General features: G+C 37.7%; 1 protein-coding gene across 1 annotated transcript in view; it reads left to right on the forward strand.

Moving 5' to 3' along the window:
- The first annotated feature begins 4,495 nt into the window (after positions 1 to 4,495).
- LOC142107816 (cytoplasmic phosphatidylinositol transfer protein 1-like) overlaps positions 4,496 to 21,476 on the forward strand; it is a 135,086-nt gene continuing 118,105 nt past the window's right edge. Inside the window, exon 1 of the mRNA XM_075191437.1 lies at positions 4,496 to 4,819. Within this exon, the coding sequence (XP_075047538.1) occupies positions 4,772 to 4,819 (48 nt within the window). The 5' untranslated portion in view covers positions 4,496 to 4,771. The remainder of the gene's footprint in view (positions 4,820 to 21,476) is intronic.

Raw genomic sequence — 21,476 nt, forward strand, 5'->3', positions numbered from 1 at the left:
GATAGACTTAAGAGGGTCAAGGTGAGAATCAGGTAGGCCACAGAGAAGGAGGTTACAGTAGTCAAGGCAAGAGATTACAAGCGAGTGAACAAGGGTTTTCGTAGCTTCCGTGGTGAGAAAGGGGCGTATCTTGGATATATTCCGAAGGTGGAAGTAGCAGGATTTTGAGAGGGACAGAATGTGAGGTTTGAAGGAATGGGAGGAATCAAAGATGACCCCAAGGCATCGGACTTGAGGGACAGAAACGAGGGTAGTGTTATTAACAGAAATAGAGAGGGGGAGGTGGGAGAGTCCTGGAAGGGGGGAAGACGATAAGTTCAGACTTGGAAATATTGAGTTTAAGGAAGCGTTAGGACATCCAAGATGAGATGGCCGAGAGACAGAAGGAGACACAAGACATAAGGGAAGGGGAGAGGTCAGGGGATGAAAGAAAGATTTGGGTATCATCAGCATAGAGGTGGTACTGGAGGCCAAAGGAGCGGATGAGGACACCAATGGAGGAGGTATAGAGGGAGAAAAGCAGGGGGCCAAGAACCTTGACGAACACCAACAGTTAAGGGAAGAGGGGGGATGTAGAGTCATGTGTAGAGACTGAGAAGGAAGCGGTTGGTGAGGTAAGAGGAAAACCAGGAGAGGACAGTGTTACAGAGGCCTATAGATTTGAGAGTTTGCAAAAGGAGTGCGTGGTCAACGGTATCGAAGGCAGCAGAGAGGTCAAGAAGGATAAGAAGGGAGTAGTGTCTTTTGAATTGCAATGTAAACAAACCACATATTAATCGCAAAAAGAAATGAAAAATAAACAATTTTTCTGTCCCTAGATTCTCACCAACACCTCTTAGATTACAAAGTGGATGTTTGGTTTAGCAACACTTGATGATAAAAAGGCATAGAACAATTTGCGTTCTTACCTGGTTATGACCTCCCACCCTTTGTTGGTGAACCGAAATCCGTAGGTTTTGCGATTCCTTGAGTAGTGTGGCATCGCTATGAGCCCCCAAATTGTTATGTCTGTTATTATTGTCACCAATAAAGATTGTCTGATTCGATTAGCGTGGTTAAAAACACAAAAGAGATATAATAACAAAATGTATAACAAAGTATTACAAAGTATAACTGATACATACGCAGTGAACTGAACCCAGAAACAGTCATCAATCCTGAAGTCTGTGATGGCATAGAGGCTGTTCAAGTTGCTAGCTTATATACAGTTTGGTTTGAAAAAAACAGTGATGATGTCACGATTACACACAGATAACACTAAGAAGGTTCTTCATCAGTCCAGGATTTGTGATGTCCTAGTAGAATGCTGGTCATAGGTCATTTCAAACGATCTTCTTCCAAAGAAGGCAACTTACTCCAACAGTGTCTTCCCGCCGAAAAAATTGGTTTAAACTGACCCATTAGCAGAGTACTTTGAGAATAAATCTTATGCTAATCATAACTAGCGAGCGCTATGTGAGATCGCTTCTTTGATGATACCGGATTCCTGCTGGTAAAATGTGGATTAATATAAGACCAAACATCATACATTTCTTAGGACCTGAACCATAAATACCTTTAATTTAGATGTATCCTTGTATAAATAATCTTTAAGTCTTACTAATAAAAGAATGTGAATTGGAACTTTTATAAAACGTGAACTATTTACAAATATAGGTGTTAATGTAAGTGTAATTTCTCTGTGTTCCTGTGTGATTGCGTAATTTACCCTGGAATAACATGGCGTACTAATCGCAATCGCACAGAAAACTAATACAATCAATATTCATTAATTTAGACTGACTTCATTCAATTATTTGACTTCAACAGCTGGCAACCCTAGGGTTGGTTAAGCTGTTTGAGGGAAGGGGCAGCTTTATTTCACATTTATTTTTTCCATTAAAGAACAGGTAACAAGTGTCAGATCAGAGCCAATCTGCACGTATGTCAAACTCAGCATCAGCCCCTATGTATATATCATGTTGGCTATTTATTTCGCAATATTTTATTTTTAGTTATTCACCATCTTACCTGCCACCACTCTCACCTTTGCCACAGTAGTTACATTGGAGCAAGATGGATGAGACTCATAACAGTCATTCTAGTAGGAATTAGAGTCAATCAGAAAAATTATTTGACGCTATAAAGTTATACAAACTGTGGCTTTCCAGCAGTTGGCTGGAGGGGCATTTTGGGACTTGTAGTTTGCTTTTAGAACACCTGTGCGATTTTATCTGGGGATATTATTAAGAAAGAAAACGCACTCCTTTTTCAGTCTTTCATAAATAAAAATAGGTATTATTAATTCATTTATTTATGTTACAGTTATTGCTTATTTCAGTTTTCTTTTTTTGTATTGCAATAAAATAAGTGGATGGATAAGGAAAAATATACAATCCAAACAAGTGGAATATTGTCTTAATTACTCTAAAGCTTTATTTGCATGGGGTCATGTAACTATAATCCTTTACATAAAGATGAATATGGTGCAAACCTCAAAAATGCTTCTACCATCTTTTTTTAATTTTGTAATAAAATGAGCACCATTTGAAAGTAAAATGAAATATAAAAGCAATAAGCCAACATGTTTAATACGGAGATGAGGCTGATGATCACAAAATAGTAAACAATAACATTTTGCTGTTACAATTATATATAATGGTGTAATTATGTGGACTCAACCGTTATGAATTTTAACTTATATTTTATAGGTATGCATTTGGTTTCCTTATATTTAGCATAAAATGGGACATATTTCTAGTATGTTTTGGTATGCTATATTTTAGTATTTTGTTACATTACAGAAATAATAATAATAATTATTATTATTATTATTATTATTATTATTATTTGATACAGTATAATTTTACATCTTTTTTCCTTCATTTAATAATAACAATGACTTTGTAATATATTTATGTATTTGCTCCTTATTTTAATGGAATAAAGCGAGTATGCTGTGCTCTATAAAACATGATGGAGAATGTGCAGGGACAAAGTTCCTGTAACTAATTATGCACATAAACAGAGTTCCCTTATGAACTGCATATAATAAGATATCTAGTTTGGGTTTTTATCACTATACAGCACACCTCAATATACAAAGCAATACTTATCTGTCATAGGGATGTTGGAAATTAACAATATTTTGCAGACTTACAGTGAGGCAAAAAACATTTACAATTCTTACATTAAAAAGAGAAGGGAGCTCTGCAAAATTGTACGTATAACGTTCTGAATATTATAAGTTAGTAGGTTAGTAGCACCTATAAGAAAGAAATCCCAAATACACATAGGGCCTCATTCATTAAGGAAAGTAAAGCAAAAAAAAAGGAGTAACCTCACCTTCGGCTAAACCATGTTGCTTTGGAGGGGGAGGTAAATTGAAAATGTGGGAATAAATTTATGGTTGGGGTAGGGTTCATTCTGGGTCAGGGTTTCGTGTGTAGCAGAGCAGTGATCCCTCACTGTGATCTACTGAAACTTTAAAGTTCAGTGTAAAAATAAAGGTATCTAATATTTGTGTGCTACATGAAAAAAAGCAACCAGTATTTTCCTTATGTGCAAAATAATAAACTAATTTGCATCCCTTCATCATCATCACCATTTATTTATATAGCGCCACTGATTCCGCATCGCTGTACAGAGAACTCATTCACATCAGTCCCTGCCCCATTGGAGCTTACAGTCTAAATTCCCTAACATACACACACACACACACACACACACACACACACACACACACAGAGAGAGAGGGAGACTAGGGTCAATTATTTTTTTTATAGCAGCCAATTAACCTACAAGTATATTTTTAGAGTGTGGGAGGAAACCGGAGCACCCGGAGGAAACCCCTTGCATTGTAACATGGTTTGTCCAGGAGCAAATTTACTCCTTTTTTTCCTTTACTTTCCTTAATGAATCAGACCCACAATGCGCTTATGTTGAATTAGACGCAAATTGAGTTTTCTGCTTATAATACTCATCCAAAACTATACATGCTCAGAAGTACAAAAGCATATTAGATGCCAAAAACACAATTTACGTACAACTCTACATGACCCCCAAAATGTACACTGAGGAAAAGGAAAGAGGTCATAAAAGCTTACTATCTAGATATGACTAAAAACATTAAGTTTCTGATCAACAAGGTCATGAGGAGAATGGAAATGATCACATAATAACAGCTACAATACCACAGTCACTTTACAACAAAGATTTCCATCATTTTTAGTTGATTTGAATCATAAATATATTAACTAACCCTCACAAATGCTATTAGTCTAAAAATGTGCTCTGTAGATATAACCTAAGCTAAATTGGCAGCTATAGTGCACTTTAGTGATTTTGTGTCTGCTCCTTCCATACACTAGTAAATAATGCAGGAGAAAATGAACGTTTAAGTAGAAGTCAGAAATCAATCAGAAAAGCAAAAAGAAAGCATAATGATGAAATGAAGAAGGGGGGGTGAGAGAGGGAAGGAAGGAAAGAGAGAGCAAGAGAGGGGGGGGAGAGAGAAAAGAACACAACACTGACAGAACAGCTAGCAGCAGCTTTATGCTGTAGGTGTGAGGTTAGCTGGAGTCTTGTGCCCCCAGCCACCGATCACACTGAGTCAGCAATGAGTTAACATTCTCTGTGTGTGTATGTGTGTGTGGTGGTAGGTGGAGTTTTTCCACTTTCATGCAAAGGTGTGCCTGAAGCCTGCTGAGAAACAGCACATACTGCAAGGTGAGGGAAACACAGAGAGCCCGGTAAAGTTTTCTCTGAGTGCAGAATCGGCGCTTGGCCCAGGATGCTGGTGAAAGAGTACCGGATTTGTATGCCCTTAACAGTGGACGAGGTAAGCCCAGGAAGCTCTATTCTTCTCTCTCAGTACCGCATATGGTTTGGGTCATTCTTCTCTTTCTGCAAGAGACAAATCTGTGTGCTCACTTCATTGCAGTGTTAGACTGACAGAATGATACACTGTATTAAAGAGCTGTAAGAGCGTCTGCTTTTTGTCCAATAAAGCCATCCGATGGCTTATACTGTTCACCGATGTAGCAGTGTGTTTGATACGCAGCCTGAATAGCGCTAATGCCACTTGTATGAGAAGCAAGAGTGACTGCGTCAAAGCGTTTCTGCCTGTCAACATTGCGCTATAGATTATACACTGTATTCTGAGTATCTTCATATGATCCTTACTTGCTGTAAATGGAAGTGTGCAGGAACTGCGGGTATTTGTCAGTTGGACGTACACATGCTGTAGGTACATGCCAATGTTTTGGTATTGGCTGAATACAATGACTGTCACTGCATCCGCTTGTCATGTCAATAATGCCTGTCTTGTGAGATAGGTTGTTGCAGAGTTTGTAGAAGCAGGAAAATGGTCGACCTGAAGGAATCCATCTATTGTTCTTTTCATGAATGCTCTATAAATAAGCAGTAGATAGGTGGCTCACGAAATGCAACAACAATGTCAAACTTTTTGGAAACCCCCCTAGTGTACGTCAAAAGTAATTTTTTGTGTTGATTGTTCACAGTTATATTTTCTGTTCCCTACAAAATCTCAAGCGTTCACATTGTGCGACTTTATAATCTCCAGTGGGGAATTGTTCTGTGTTAACAAATACCTAGTAATCCTTTAAATCAGGTTTAGGCAACATATGGCTAGCAGGCTATTGTGGAGCTTCAAGTCCCAGCATGTGTGAGTCACATGGTGCCTACATTTGCTTTAAGTCATGATTATAATTCACTACATGTCACAAAAGGAACAATCCCAACACATAATAGAACTGATTTTTGCACTGCCACTAGATATGAGTAAATTGTAAACCTTGTTCCTCATTTGTCAGCAAAATGCTGCACGTTATGCTGGTCGGAAAAGTGTCCCCAGTCCTACCACAAACATAGCACAAAGCAGAATAAATTTACTGTTGTCATCCCAGCTCTATTCATAGATTATAACTTCTATGAAATGTGGATTTACAACTAGTGTGGATGGTGTTAGATAGTATTGCTGAAATTTCACACCTCTGTAAAACGTTCTGCTTTTCCAAGAAACTTGAATAGTACAAAATGTCACTACAACTTTATTTCTGATTGCCCACAATTATAGTCTTGTCTACCGAGTTTTCGGGTTGACAGTGTGACTGTATCAAAGAGGATCCTTCAGACTTCAGTCTGTTTTATTGTGTGCTGTAAAAACACTTGGCATCATTTTGCATGGCTTCTCTTCAAGAACTGTGATAGATCTTTACAGTGTAAAGCAAGAGTATGTTTACTCTTTATGTGGCCTATTCATTAAACCTGTTTGTCATGTCAATTTCCCGAAATCGGCTATTTTCAGGGAATAGACGCAAATTGAAGTATCTTCCTAATCTATCAACAGGGCATCGCTGCTTTGCATTTTTTTCCGAAGTACATAGCAGTCCCCATAGATGTTTATGGGGACTGCTATATACCGCAATTTAACAAGTATTAAAAATGCTTTTACACATACGATAAAGTACACCAGCTCAGCCACATACAGCTCAGGCTGGTGTACATTACCGTATGTGTAATTTTTCAGATCTGCTGTATGGGGAGAGCATTACGGTAAAGGGATCTTCAGATCCCTCACCGCATCTTACTGCCCTCCCCTCCGGTCGCTATCACAAAGGTGGTCAAAGTGACCATAGAAAAGATAAGAGAGGGGTCTTCGAGGGGAACAGCAGATTTTCGTGATTGATGTTCCTGTTGAAGTTTTTTAATAAATACACACAATTTTTCAATGCTTATATTTGCGATAAGGATTGAAAGGGATTGTGTTAAAAATGCCCTCTTTAATAAATATGCCCTTATATCACTTGATATATTAACCAGCCACCTTTTAATACATACATCTAAAAAATAAAATAGAAAACATTACTTGCTACAGTGACCTGCATGAAGATCAGGCACCCGCTCATGCACAGTGTTTGAACACATGACCAGTTGTTTATATACTCTTATCTTAGCAGCATACCTGTGGGAATAACTGTGGCACAGTACTTGCACACTATGCGGTACATGTTTAAAGTTGTGTATATAAGTCATTCATTTCTGCTTAGATGGTTTCAGTTTAAAGTTAAATAATGATTTGGTCAGTGTAAACATCAGGGGGTAATTTTATCAAGCTGCGGGTTTGAATAAGTGGAGATGTTGCCTATAGCAACCATTCAGATTCTAGTTATCATTTATTTAGTACAGAACCTGATTGGTTGCTATAGGCAACATGTCCACTTTTTCTGACCCACAGCTTGATAAATTTTCTCCCAGGGGTTTGAATGAAAGTATGCATTCAGTATTATTGAATGCATTATGTACATTTAATTATTTATGCAAACAAATGTTATTGTTCGCATATATTTGTATGTCATCAGGCTTCGAAAACCTGTGGCTTTCCAGCAGAGGTTGCTAGGGCATGCTGGGACTTTTAGTTCTACAGCAGCTGGAGAGCCACCAGTTGCTTAGTTCTGGCCCGGGGCCTATTAGGCCAGTTACCCACTGGTTATAAAAAAAGGCTTTTACCAGCTATTAAAAGCATGCAAATGTTTTATGGAGACTGCATGCTCCAATTTCTTGTGCAAGGCAGTCAATGAAATATCCTCCATTTACCTCCCAACCCATTGACAGCACACGTGCTTGCTAGTTACACAAATCATCATCAGTTATTTAAATGGTGCCACTAATTCCGCAGCGCTGTACACACTGAATGTCACATGCTTTATACTAAAATATACAGTTACCTGTCTTTCAAAGTGAATCTATTCCTTTTATTAATTACAGATGGATCAGAGAACAACAATAGCTTCATTAGTCCCTGTATTGTGCGACCTGATTTGTGCATAGAAGAAGAGACCTTAAGCCATGATACATTGCTGGTATTCTTTATATAGTGCACCCATTCTACTATTGGCCTAAAACAAACCCTGGGCTCTCATTTGTAATGGCTGATATGCTACTTTGTCTGCACAACACTAGTCTTTACAGAGGATGTGTCACAAACTTGTTGCAACATAGAAAAGTATATCAATTAAACAGGAAATGGCATAACATTGGGTGAAATTACCATGTTGCTTTTTCTATAGGATTGCATATTAAAGGAGTAATGTTTGTTTTCATATAATTTTGTGCAAATAAGTGAATCCATTTGATAAATTACTTACAGGATCAGAGTTCCCCTTCAAACTACAGATGCATATAAAGTAAGTTATCAATATAAAATCAGTCTTTGAACAATTTGTATTTTATTCTTTCTTTTAAAATACACCATGGGAATATATTTACTAAACTGAGGGTTTGGAAAATTGGAGATGTTGCCTATAGCAACTAATCAGATTCTAGGGCCTGATTCATTAAGGATCTTAACTTGAGAAACTTCTTATTTCAGTCTCCTGGACAAAACCATGTTACAATGCAAGGGGTGAAAAAAAATTAGTTTTCTGTTTTGCACATAAATTAAATGCTGACTGTTTTTTCATGTAGCACACAAATACTTGATAGCTTATTTGTACACTGGAATTTAAAGTTGATATGTGTGTGCTACATGAAAAAACAGTCAGTATTTAATTTATGTGCAAAACAGAATACTAATTTGCACCCCTTGCATTGTAACATGGTTTTGTCCAGGAGACTGAAATAAGAAGTTTCTAAAGTGAAGATCCTTAATGACTCAGGCCCCTAGTTATCATTTATTTAGTACATTCTACCAAATGACAGCTAGAATCTAATGAGTTGCTATAGGCAACATTTCCCTTTTTAAAAACCGCAGTTTAGTAAATATGCCCCCATGTGTTTCTCTTCAAGAAGAAAATGAATAAATTCAGGGTATTGCAGATGTCTAAGCAGCTTTAGTAAATAGCTAAAGGAGTATATAATTGGTGGAAAGAGAACCTATACCTATCGCACAAGTGATGGAGAGCAGTAACCCACTAGTTCCTATTATACAAGTGATTATCTGTCATTTGTTAATAGCTATTATTCACTAAAGTATAGGTTATTGACAAGGATAAGAGAAATTAGAGCAGGTGCACTTGTGCCCTCATATATACTCATGAAGGAGAAAACACAACTAATTAAAACTTAACTTTTATTAGCTGTGTAATTCAGCAAAATATAAAAGTATATATAACATAAAACAAATATGTGCTATTAAAATTTGCTGGATGCTGCAAAGGTCCTCTATATAATATAATGATAGGGTCAATAAACCCATATGCTATAGATCTCAAGTGAATAAATAATAGAATGCTTCATAGACCACATCTGGTATATGAATAATTTACAGGACTATTCTCAAAATGAGCAAGTAGATTTGCCTAGCAATCCTGATAACCTACAGGGCATTTCATGCTGGTATCTAATAGTGTCTTGCTAACTGCCTAGCATATGCTCTATCTAACTTTGGATCTGCTTAAATAGAAATCCCTCAAATTAAACAGATAAATACAGGCATCCAGCGAAACACCGACGCGCGTTTCGTTGTGTGTGCTTAGTCGTGGCAAACGTTTCCTAGTTTTTCTTGAAACTAGGAAGTTGTTGATTGGATAAATGTATGGATGGATCGATTGGGTTTCCATGAGGAAACAAAATTGCCTACTTCTAGAAAAATTTCTATTCCTATGGAGATGTTTCCTTAACAGTCGTTTAAGGGCTTCTTCACACCTCTCCACATTTTTTGTGCTTTCACAAATTGATAAACACATAAAAAGGACATTAAATAAGGACACATAAGAGTGAACTGTGCCGGTCCCACCATTGCGTTGAAAAGCTTAATGACACATTTAAAATTTGGATTGTATTTGTAATAACACGTTGAAAGTACATGGACAGTGCGTAAAAATGCACCATTAAGCATAGTTAAGTTTTCCTGTGTTTTATCCATTTTCCTAGCTTACATGTGTGAACGGGACCTAAGAAGGTGTAAATTTGAATTATTAGGAGTCGGGTTCTCAGTGACTGAAGAGCTGAAAGTCAGACACAAAATAACTTTACAGGAGACAGAAGTGACTGAATAAGAAAAAGTTCTGTCAGTCTACTTAATGTTTTTTTTTCTGACTTTTCTTCCGCTTCTTATTAAAAGATTTAATAAAGAAAACAAACATTGCTCCCAGCTGATTCACAGGAAGTATATGCTTAAAACTCAATGGTATATGCATCAGCTAAATATACAATCCCTGTCTGAGAATAGAGCATGTCTATAAAACCTTTTATTAAGTGTTTGTTAAGCCACTTAGCTACAGTTCTAAAACGTCTTTCATGTCAGTGATGTATATTTACATTTTGTAAGAGAGTGTTTGCAGCTTTTGTTTAATGGCTGTATAGACAATTTACTAGGCATTATATGTCCATGCATTTCTTAAGACAACCATAGTTCTCAAACTTTTTTTTCATTACAGTTTCCTGTTCAAATACTGTATACTCTGAATAATACTGATTACCAACGCATTGCTTAAGTTTGAAAATAAAACGTTCTTATGCATACATCCTTATATAAGAACACTTATTTTATGTATAAGTGTTCTTGTGTGTATAGATCCCCTTCAGTTAGTTTATGATTTATACAACAGCCTTAAGAACATACTTGCCAACTCTCCCGGAATGTCCGGGAGACTCCCGAAATTTAGGTCGGTCTCATGGACTCCCGGGAGAGCTGGCGATTCTCCCACATCTGGCCAATCTGCCCACTTCAATAAAATTAGAGCCGGAATGTATGGGCAGAGGGGGCAGGGCTTCGTGATTTGCGTTATTTTGGCCCCACCACCAGTGATGTAATGCTTGTTTGGGCTTTTTACACTGTAAAAAGACCCAAAACAGGCATTACGTTACCCGGGGCGGGGCCAAAATGACGTAAATTGTGAAGCCCCGTCCCCTCTGCCCATACACCCCTCCTGCCCTCCAGGATCTCCCAGACCCAGCCAACATAAGGTTGGCAAGTATGCTTAAGGATACAAACATAAATAATAAAAATATTACATTTCCACTAATCTTACAAGTGATTAAAGGGCTTATTTATTATTCCGTATATCATTAAATTTCCCCGAAAACGGTAGCTTTCGGGGAATAGACGCAAATATAAGTATGGTCCAAATGTATCAACAGAGCATTGCAGCAGATATCACATATTTCTGCAGCTTTGCAGTTTTTAACAAAATCCATAGCAGTCCCCATAGATGTCTATGGAGACTGCTGTTTACTGCACTGTAACAAGTAATGAAACGGCATTTACACATACTGTAATGTACACAAGCTCAGGCTGGCGTATATTACCGTATGTGTAATTTTTCGGTCTGCTCTATAAGGAGAGCATTGCGGTAGAGTGATCGTTGGAACTCTCATTGCATCTTACTGCTCTCCCCTCCGGTCACTATCATAAAGGTGACCACTTTGCGATAGTGAACAGAGAGAGAAAGGATAGGAGAGGGGTATTTGCAGGAACAACAGTCTTTCATTACTGCTGGTCCTGCTGAGGTTTTTTTAATAAATGCAAACTATCTTTCAATCCTTATCTTTGTATTAAGGATTGAAAGGGTTTGTGTTAAAAATGTAGTCAATACTAAATAGGGGCCTAAGGCACTAATACTATTTTGTTTCATGAAACTGATCAGGAAAAGTTGCATTGATCTGCAAGGTGTTTAAATTGTTACACTGTGAGAAAGAGAAATTTAAGATCACATCACCAAAAAAAAGAAAAGGTTTCGCTAACAATGTGGTTCCACCAGTTCTTCAAAAAATTGCTCAGTTAAACCTCTATTGTAGACTAATGTCCCCCGAAACAGGTTCAGCTCTATTTCTCTTAATCTTTCTTTCTTTACAATTTAGTGAATTACTGTATGTCACCTGTGTTCGTTCATAACAACTTATACCTAAAAATGACGAAATACCGCGCACAACACCTGGGGCCAGAGATTCTATTTGTTTTTCCTGTTCACATGTTGAATGCAATTTGCATTAGCTGTTCATATTGTGTATATAGTAACAGTATCACTTCTGGTTGTGTTTAAGTCCTGAATTCAAATAGCCGTTGGACAATCCTGCATACTAAGTTCTCTGGCAATTTCTGTACAAATTTATTTGGCATAAACCTACTACTTTATTATCATCATCATCTATCAGTTAATATTAAGATTACTTAATATCTCACAGTCACGTTTCACTCCATGATTAGAGAGTGCTGAGCCTGCTCGCTCCAAATGGAAATAGTTCATTTCTATGGGTAGAATGGAGAGGAAGTCACAAAAATGCTTTATGTGGTTTTTTTTTAAACGCTGATAGCAGCTATTTGAAAAAAGTGTCCAAAGTGCTCATTAAATTCTTTCCAATTAAAATATATTATTTCTGAGCAACCCAGTCACACAGAGTGATGAAAGTATTCATTATAAAGTGTGAGATTCAAAAGAGTTGCAATTTTCTAGCTGTGATAAAAACGCTATAAAAATTAGGCCCCAGCGCTTATGAAGCTGCAACAGTTTAAGCGTGGAAAGCACCCAAGGGGCACAACTATGATTACTGAAGTTAGGTGACATAGTTAGATGGGTCTTTAATATACATTCCTATTGACAGGTCAATGAGATCAGCAGGTGAAACGGGCCTATACTGCCTGTAGGCCAATCATTCCTAAAAATGATTAACAACATGGTTTAACCAGATTTAATGATAAATCATGTTATACTTATATAGTGTACAAATTATGCTAATGTATATAAAATTGTGTAAATTATATTTGTATAAACGGTGACTACTGGTATGACTTATAATTGGTGAGTCTGTTGTTCATTAGGAAAAAAACGTGTGCATTCTAAGGAATAATGCACCCACTAGTTTAAATTATTATGAATATTAGAAGTCATCTTGATCTTCTGTGACCTTTATAAAAGCACTTGGCCTAGAGACCTGTTCCTTTAAATGGTCACAGAACTACTGGGTGACTTCTGTGTTCTCTGTTCTGAGTTCTCTGTACAGTGCTGCAGGATTAGTGGCACTTTATAAATAAATGATGATGATGATCACTTATAATACCCATATAAACTACAGTCGGCAGTGCATTATCCCTTATATAAGGCTCTGAAAGAGGATTTTATTTTGGTACCCACTAACCGAGACCAATGTCCACATTTAGTGCCTGATTTTGAGTTTGGAACAAACCAAAGACAAGGAGCAACTATGCACCTGGGCAAACCATGTTACTATGCCAGGGGTACAAACTGACTTTTTTTTTGCACGAAAGGAAAATACTGTCTGTTTTTTCATGTAGCACACAAACACTTGATAGCTTTATTTTTACACTGAAATTAAACTTGATCTATGACATGTCGTATCTCAACTATAAATCTGTTCCTACATTTTAAATTTTCCTTGCCCTCTAAGCAACATGGTTTTCCCAAAGTGCAAATTTGCTCCGTTTCTTTGCTAAAACTAAAAATCCAACCCTTATTGTGTGTTCTCCATATTTTATTGTAAAATAAATCATACAACCTGAATATATTAAACGTTTACAGATTCCTAACAAAAGTTAAATATTTTTAATTCACTTTAGCTTTATTTCTAGTTGCTGAGAGTAAAGTGAAAATGTTATGTCTAGTTATTTAAATTGATTAATTTACAAACCAACTATTTTGTCCAATATTTTCAGTCTTATCCTTTAAAATTTGGTTCTGTTTATTTAAGAGGATTATATCAGATGTTGATGGAAAGTAAGTTTCCCCTGTTGGCAAATATTTCATTATATGGTTCATTTCTACAGATTCCAGAGTGAGTGGATTTTTTTTATTGGTGGGTGACACTTTACTGAGGGAAAAACAAAAACAAAAGCAACACACACATTGCACATATTGAATTACATAATAGGCTGTGGGGGGTATTCAATTGTCAGCGTGTTTTTTTTTACTGCGTTAATTCACTTTAACGCTATTTTTTATAATTTTCGAGCAGGTTAACTTTCCCCGCGATTCAATTCCATTTTTGACGCTCAGTTTTTTTTCATGAAACGGTCCTTTCGCGCTCCAGTAGAAGGTCTATTGAAAGTATAGGGTGTGCGAGAGGCAGCCGCGTTAAAAGCTATTCAATTGTTTTTTAAAGCGGTGCGTTAAACAGGAAAATATGCTGTTTTATCTCGCACCTCATTGGGGTGTGCTAAAAATAAAAAAATCTCTGAAAAGTATTTGAAATCATGTAATAATGTGGAAAAAATGTTAAACTTATGTTTATCACTGATTCCTAACTTGTGTAAGTTGATTTTCTTGGGAAAAAATAATTAAATAGAGTTTACATAAAAAAATAAAAATAAATAAAATCATTAGTTAATTATATTTATGTATGTTTTTGGTACTAATATGAATGTAGCAATGTGTTTTGACATGGTATAGATTATTTTATGGTAAAAAATTGTTTAATTAAAAAATATGCTAAAGAATGTACTGTAATGTAGATATTATCAATGTGTAATGCAATCTAATGTATGGAAATGTATGCAAAACTTTTTTTTTTGTGTTATACATGACTGCGTTAAAACTCCCCATCACTCCCCTAAAAACTCGCAAACACAGTGATTAACGCGCGGGGCAGCGTTCCCTCTTTTTCAACTGAATTGCACGAGTTTTGCCGCTGCGCTAACTCAAAACGCTACTGCCGTCAAAAAGCCGCCAGAGATTTGTTTTTTAATGCTGCGGGGGAAAAACAAACTCGCTGACAATTGAATACCACCCTGTTTGTCTATTAGTATCTTTTTTTTTTACAAGAGTAACAATTCACTGCTCATCATACTGCTACACTGAGACGGCATATCATATGCACCATAAAAAATGCTCAGCATATTAAGTGGCCAGCACAGAATACAGCACCACTGTTGGCAAATTGTATTCAGCCAACACACTGTTTGGTCTATGCATCAATTTGATGCGGTACAACTAAATATGCATCGCTGCACATCGCAATGATGCATATTTATGTACCGCTAGGATGCATCATCCCGGGGCTACTCTGGGATGGCGTTACCTGTCTGTGCACTGAGAAGCTTAACAAAGCTTGATGCATTGCAGAACATTGCAGTCCCCGTATAAATCTATGGGGACTGCGATGCTGCACGGTATTAGCCTAAACATCCTTATATAAGAACACTTATGTTATATTAAGCGTTAGGCAGTTAGTGCATAGCAAATATACTTAAAATATGCGGTGCCAACACATTGTACCCTTCATTAGCCATATCCAGCAATGGAAATACTTTTATGCACACCAATGCACTACTGGTGCCCTGTATGTTACAACAGATTGCTGCACCCAATAACAAACCCAATATCTCATCCAGTACAATAAACATTGTAGCCCCCCCCAATGCCAAACACTGTGTGTTCCTCTAGTGCCAAACACATTGTATGCCACCCATGACCAGTATATAAAACCCAAGAACCCAACACAGTTTAGTCCAACAGAGCCACAAGACTAGATGTAGACTTGGTTGTTAGTATAATTTTTATACATTTAAACGAACATAATATCTCCTTCTACCTTATAATTATAAATAAAATGCCACTGTAACGCTAAAAGGAAAAAGGTAGCAATTTACCATAATAAAGTGAACAGTTGATTTTGTTGTATCGTAGCCCTAGCTGCACACCTTACTGCTCTCTAATATAAAATATCTAACAGAGACATTTGCCTTCAGGTGCTGCTTGTGGTATAATTATCAGAGCAGTTTTTTCATAATGTACTTTTTCCTATACGCTTGTGTGCCAGTCAATAATTATTGCTGTTAAATACTTTACAGGCACTGCAGAGAAATTCTAAGTCAGAATTTTTGCAGATTTGTTAAGTGACAACATGGTATAAAAAGATAGGACTATATTTGTAGTCTTGAGCAATCTCAATTATATCTACTCTGTAATTAACCTTTCTTTTTTTTAAATAAAATTACAAAATGTTCCCTCAATCTCACTGCATACAACCATCACAATAATGTTTCTCTAATTAAACTTATTCCCCCCACATGACAAATATTAATGTACATTAAAATTAGGACAAATAAGAATTATGGGAAAATAAAGCTTATCTTGGTGTATGTTTTGTTGCACTTGTTAAATAATCGTGAGACTGATACACACAGATATCACATTCAGATCACAGCATAGCTCAGTAACAAGTATACAAGGCCAAGTCAAATCCAGAGAGAGCCAAAAGATTACAAGCTGCAAAGCCATTGACTCCCACAATGGCATAGGAAACCAGGTGCCTGGTTACACTGTGCAATCTCTAGGCCACACAACTCCTCACAATTGGACAAACAATATGGCAAAGAGTTGCTAGTTTGCTGTATGGCATAGAATGAAAATATCAAAAGGGCAAACACTTGGTTATACTTAACGCAGAATTTGACTCCTCTGTAGCTCTGCAGAAATATCTTTTTTGTGCTTGGTCAACAAAAGCAAAAGGCTGGAATGTGCATCTTAGCTTTCCTTGCTGGAATTCACTGTGATGTGCAAGTATTTAAAGGAAAAATAAGAATACTTTTTATGACTTTCCTGCATGAGTCATATTGTGCCAATTATCCGGTCTTGCTGGCTACTCTTTTAACAAAAGCACAGCTGGGAAATGTATTTGATTTGAACAGTCAATGATTTTAAAGGACCACTATACTTTAAAACACAAGTTATTTTATATATAAAATGCTAGCAATAGTGTTCTGGGTACTACGCTTCATATGAAGGAGCTAATGCCTGCCTATTTTGGTGACACACCAATGTTTCCAGAAATCTCTGAATTAAAGTACAAAAACATTCTTTTCAAGATTGGTTCGAAGCTGTGAAACAATGGTTGTCACAATGGCAAAAAGTGAAGTTGCACTATAATATTTGAATAGGATACATTCACTATGAGCCTTATTTAAAGTTGGACATAAAATGTGCCCTTTGGGACTCAATTAGAGTTGGATGTATGTCATTTTTTCTGCAATATATGCAGGCCTGTGTATGTAGTTTTTTTTGCATATATTTGCATACCTATGACTTGCATATATTATGCATATATTTGACCTTACGCCTGGAGAGACAGAACAGGCACACTGGCTTAGTGGTTAGCACTTCTGCCTCTGCCTCACTGATTTTAATGGGGATAAAAAAAGATATTTCTATTTCATTTATTTTGTATTTGTTTTTGCATTTAATTACATTTTATATGTGATTGCAACTAGACAATAGTCTCTCTTGTGTATATGCCAAGCCACATCTCCCCGCTATCTCTACATTGTTGCGAGGGCAAAGTTATACACACTTGCCAGATTTATTTCTGGAGCAGATGCTACTGTTTTGAGCTGGATGTACCTTGGGATGCATCTGACTCAGCATATTGGTTTTTTTTACATGCATCTTTTCCTATGTACGTTCTGAGCGCAAACGCATCCGCCTCTAGATGAGACCCTTTGAGTACAGACAAAAGAGCATTTGTATTTTTACACTTCTATTGCACCTATCTTAAGAGAATTGCAACCTAAAATGGAACACATAGATGTGTCCAAAGCAAAGATAGGCAAATCATCAACATGTAACCTTGCACTCAGATATTAGGTATGTAAAGATACGCCTCCTAAAGTGCGCATCGGAAAATACTTACAATAGGTTGAATCTCTAACAGGCATGCTCTACTTGTATGGGCACACCCTTAGTGTTCTGCACTTGAACACTTGAACACCACCAACCTGCCTCCCCAGGCACAAGAGGCTGCAAGTGCAAAATATGAGACTGATCTTCACAATCTGTATCTGACCCTCGCCTCCTCTCTGATTACCTTCTCTCACTCCCGCCTCTGCTCCTGTGCTGCTCCCCACTTATGGAACTCACTTCCTAGCCTGACCAGACTCTACCTGAGCCTTCAGTCTCTCTCTCAGAACCCATCTCTTCACTATAAGCCTATGCTACTCTGACATGCCACTGTTCCTTCCTGGTGTTCCACCAGCTGCAGTCCCAACCTGCACTCTGGATCCCACTAGCTCCTATTGTCACTCCCTCTAGACTGTAAGTACAGCCTTACCGCTATGAACACTATCACTGAAGCATCTGAGTATCACTCATTCTATTATTCTAATATTCTGTCACTGTGATAGACTTATGTCTTAGTAAATAGACCCGTTAGTGTGCTTATAGGCTCTATGTTACTGGACAGGTAGTAGGCTAGGCCATACTTGCCAACTTTTCCTCGTTGGCTTCAGGGAGATCCTGGGGGAGGTGAGCGTACGGGGGCGGAGCTTGATGAATCACATCACTTTGGTCCGTCCCCTAAACTATTGTCACAATTGTGGCCAAATACAGCAGGGGGCGGGGCTAAGATGATGCAATATTTGCATCATTAAGCCCCCCTCCCACCACTTATCTATAGCGGGGGCGAGAACCTGGAGGTTGCCCTGTCTCCCAGAAATGCGGGAGTCTCCCGGGCATTCCTGAAGAAAAGGCAACTATGCGTTAAAGAAAAGCAGCTAAGGAATCTCTAGAGCCTGAAGTGTCTTTTACATTTCTGTCTCCATTACTGAAGTCTTGTTGTCTTACCTGTCAGTCTTTGATTAAATCTTGGTCTCCATGAAAATGGCCACCTCTACAGCATCAATACATGGCCATAGGGCACAATTTCTGAACTGTGTCATCATGCCACAGATGCCGAAACCAACCACGTCTTGTACTGGCTCAACATCAGGGAGAATGGCAGACTCTTCAGGGAGTGAGGGAGATCACCTCTATTTCAGGGAGTCTCCCTGACATTCAGGGAGAGTTGGCAAGTATGGGCTAGGCCTCAGAACTGATCATCCAGGTTGACTACAAGTTTATTATCAGAAATGGGATAATGTCCTTTTAAATCATTAATGCTCTGTAAGCCACTCTGGAAAAGTCACTATATATTTTTAGCTGTGATTTTGTCTGTGTGTATTACATGATCACTGACCATTTGCAGTTACTTTTCTTTTTTCTGGTTTCCTTAGCTTTCTGGATAATATATGGAATTTGAACAAAAAATGTAAATGTAAAAATGTATACCATTCTGTGAAAAAATATTCTAGCCCCATATGTAGTGCTACCAGGCATCATAAAGTAGAAGCAGAAGACACTGTCCTAATATCATATTAGTCTATATGATATAGATTAAACCCGGGTACAACATTAAACATTCCTTGTGCAACACTGTACATTTACATCTAGGCTTGAATAAAATTGCTAAAGCAGTAGTTGTGTTGAGCATTGTAGTGTTATTTGTTTACTGTATTTTACTGTTGTACCATGTACTGTCTTGTTGTTTTCCCTCTGTACAGCTCTGCAAACCTCATGTGGCACCCCATAAGTAAAGGTTATTAATAATAATAATAATAATAATAATAAAAAAGCACCTATCCCAGATGGTATCTACTCATATGTGCTAAGGGAATTAAGCTTAGTAAAACAAAGACCATTATGTATAATTTTTATAACCCCCCCTTCATAAATTATTCAATAACTAGTAAAATGTGCATGTGGTACTTACTAAGGGAAGGAAATTGTAGCCAGGAAATTATAGACATTAGTCGCAAGTAAAATATTTGACTTAATTCTAATGAGTGATATTTAGTGTCATAGTGATTTTATGGTTCGGTGATGCCTAAGCAACCTTATTATTTTTTTTTACCAGAAGCCAAGTTGTAAACAGGATACTGGCAATAAAGTAGATGCAATATATTTGGAGTGTTTACTGTTCCACATAATAGAATAGTACATAAAACTAAAGTACTAGGACTAAGCAAACAGTATGTACCTGGTCAGTTAATTGGCTGGAGAATACAAGGCAAAAGGGATACATTCCCAAGAAGTACATATAGTTTTACCATTGTATAAGTCACCAGTTAGATTGCATGTTAAATGTTGGGTAGCATTTTGAGAACCTGCATATAAGAAAGTCATGAAGAAAAGCAATCAGATAATCTGTTTATTAGAGCAAACTATTCGGTCACTAGTAATACACCCTAAAAATAAGTTCCTTCGACCCTTAAATAATATTTTGTGTGTTTATAGATATTATTATTATTATTATTATTATTAATTTTTATTTATAGGACGTCACTAGGTATCCGTAGCGCCGTACAGGGACAAACAAAATTACAATACAAAGGTGAGACAGCACGATACAGTAAACAAAATGCACAGTAACTCAGTGAGCTCAAAGCACAGCTAGAGGGGCGGGGGAGGGGAGAGGGGAAGGTCCCGCATACGGCGGAGCCCAAGAGGGCACGGATGGCAGGGAAACCCCCAGAGGGGAGAGGAGGGAGCAAGAGGGAACGGGGAGAAGAAGGTCCTAGAGGAGGAGGGCAAGGTAGCTGGAGAGCAGAGTTAAAAGTGGTGAAAACAGGAGGAGAGATGACCCTGCTCAAAGGAGCGTACAATCTAAGTGGAGGGTACGTGTGCACTTAAAGGTGCGCTAGGCCACCATCCAGTCTATATATATCTATATATAGACACATATATATAGACATATATATATATAGACACATATATATAGACACATATATATAGACATATATATATATATATATATATATATATATATATCTATCAAAGACCAATTAAAAATATAGGTATATCAAATATATAATCCAATAATAATCCAGAAATAATAGATATCAGCAATAAAGCAAGACTACTATACCCCCAAATGAACATTTTCACATACGAATCACACGCTGGACACCCTGTTGAACACCTTGATTTTACACCAGTGCACCTGGATGGTGGCCTAGCGCACCTTTAAGTGCACACGTACCCTCCACTTGTGGGAGAAACAGTGTGCACTTAGACGGTTGCTCTAAGTACACCTAGAAAGTGGCTTTTTACTTGAAATGCAATATGGGGGAGAAAAAGTATGGGACGAGATGCAAAGACTGCCAGCTTTAATCTGGTTCAAATTCCAAGTACTTTTGTGGAGTGGAAATGGCTATGCACCCTCCACACAGCAAGGGATGCTCCTAAAAATATGCTATCTCCAACCCTCGCTCTATCTCATTTCAAATCGTTAATGCTGGCCATGATATAAAGATATAAGAGCACACAGTGTCTCTCAGATTGCTGCGTATTGGGGCTCCGTAGCCCCAGAGCGGTCAGAGTTCCCATACTGACCCCTGTCCTCCACCGAAAACTGGACCATGGAACAATGGAAGAAATTGGCCTGGTTTGATGAAACGTGATGAATCACGTTTTCTTTTACATCATGTGGACGGCCAGGTACGTGTCCGTTGTGTGCGCTTACCTGGGGAAAAGAGGGTACCAGGATACACTATGGAAAGAAGGAAAGCAGACTGAGGCAGGGTGATGCTCTGGGTAATCTCCTGTTGGGTAACCTTGGGTCCTGGCATTCATGTGGATGTTACTGTGACACGTAGCACCTACCTAAACATTGTTGCAGACCAAGTACATCTCTTCATGGCAACAGTATTCCCTGATGACAGAGGACTCTTTCAGCAGGATAACGCGTCCTGCTGCACTTCAAAAATTGTT

The sequence above is a fragment of the Mixophyes fleayi genome, chromosome 11, assembly GCF_038048845.1.
Source record: "Mixophyes fleayi isolate aMixFle1 chromosome 11, aMixFle1.hap1, whole genome shotgun sequence".
In the NCBI taxonomy this organism is placed as follows: domain Eukaryota; kingdom Metazoa; phylum Chordata; class Amphibia; order Anura; family Limnodynastidae; genus Mixophyes; species Mixophyes fleayi.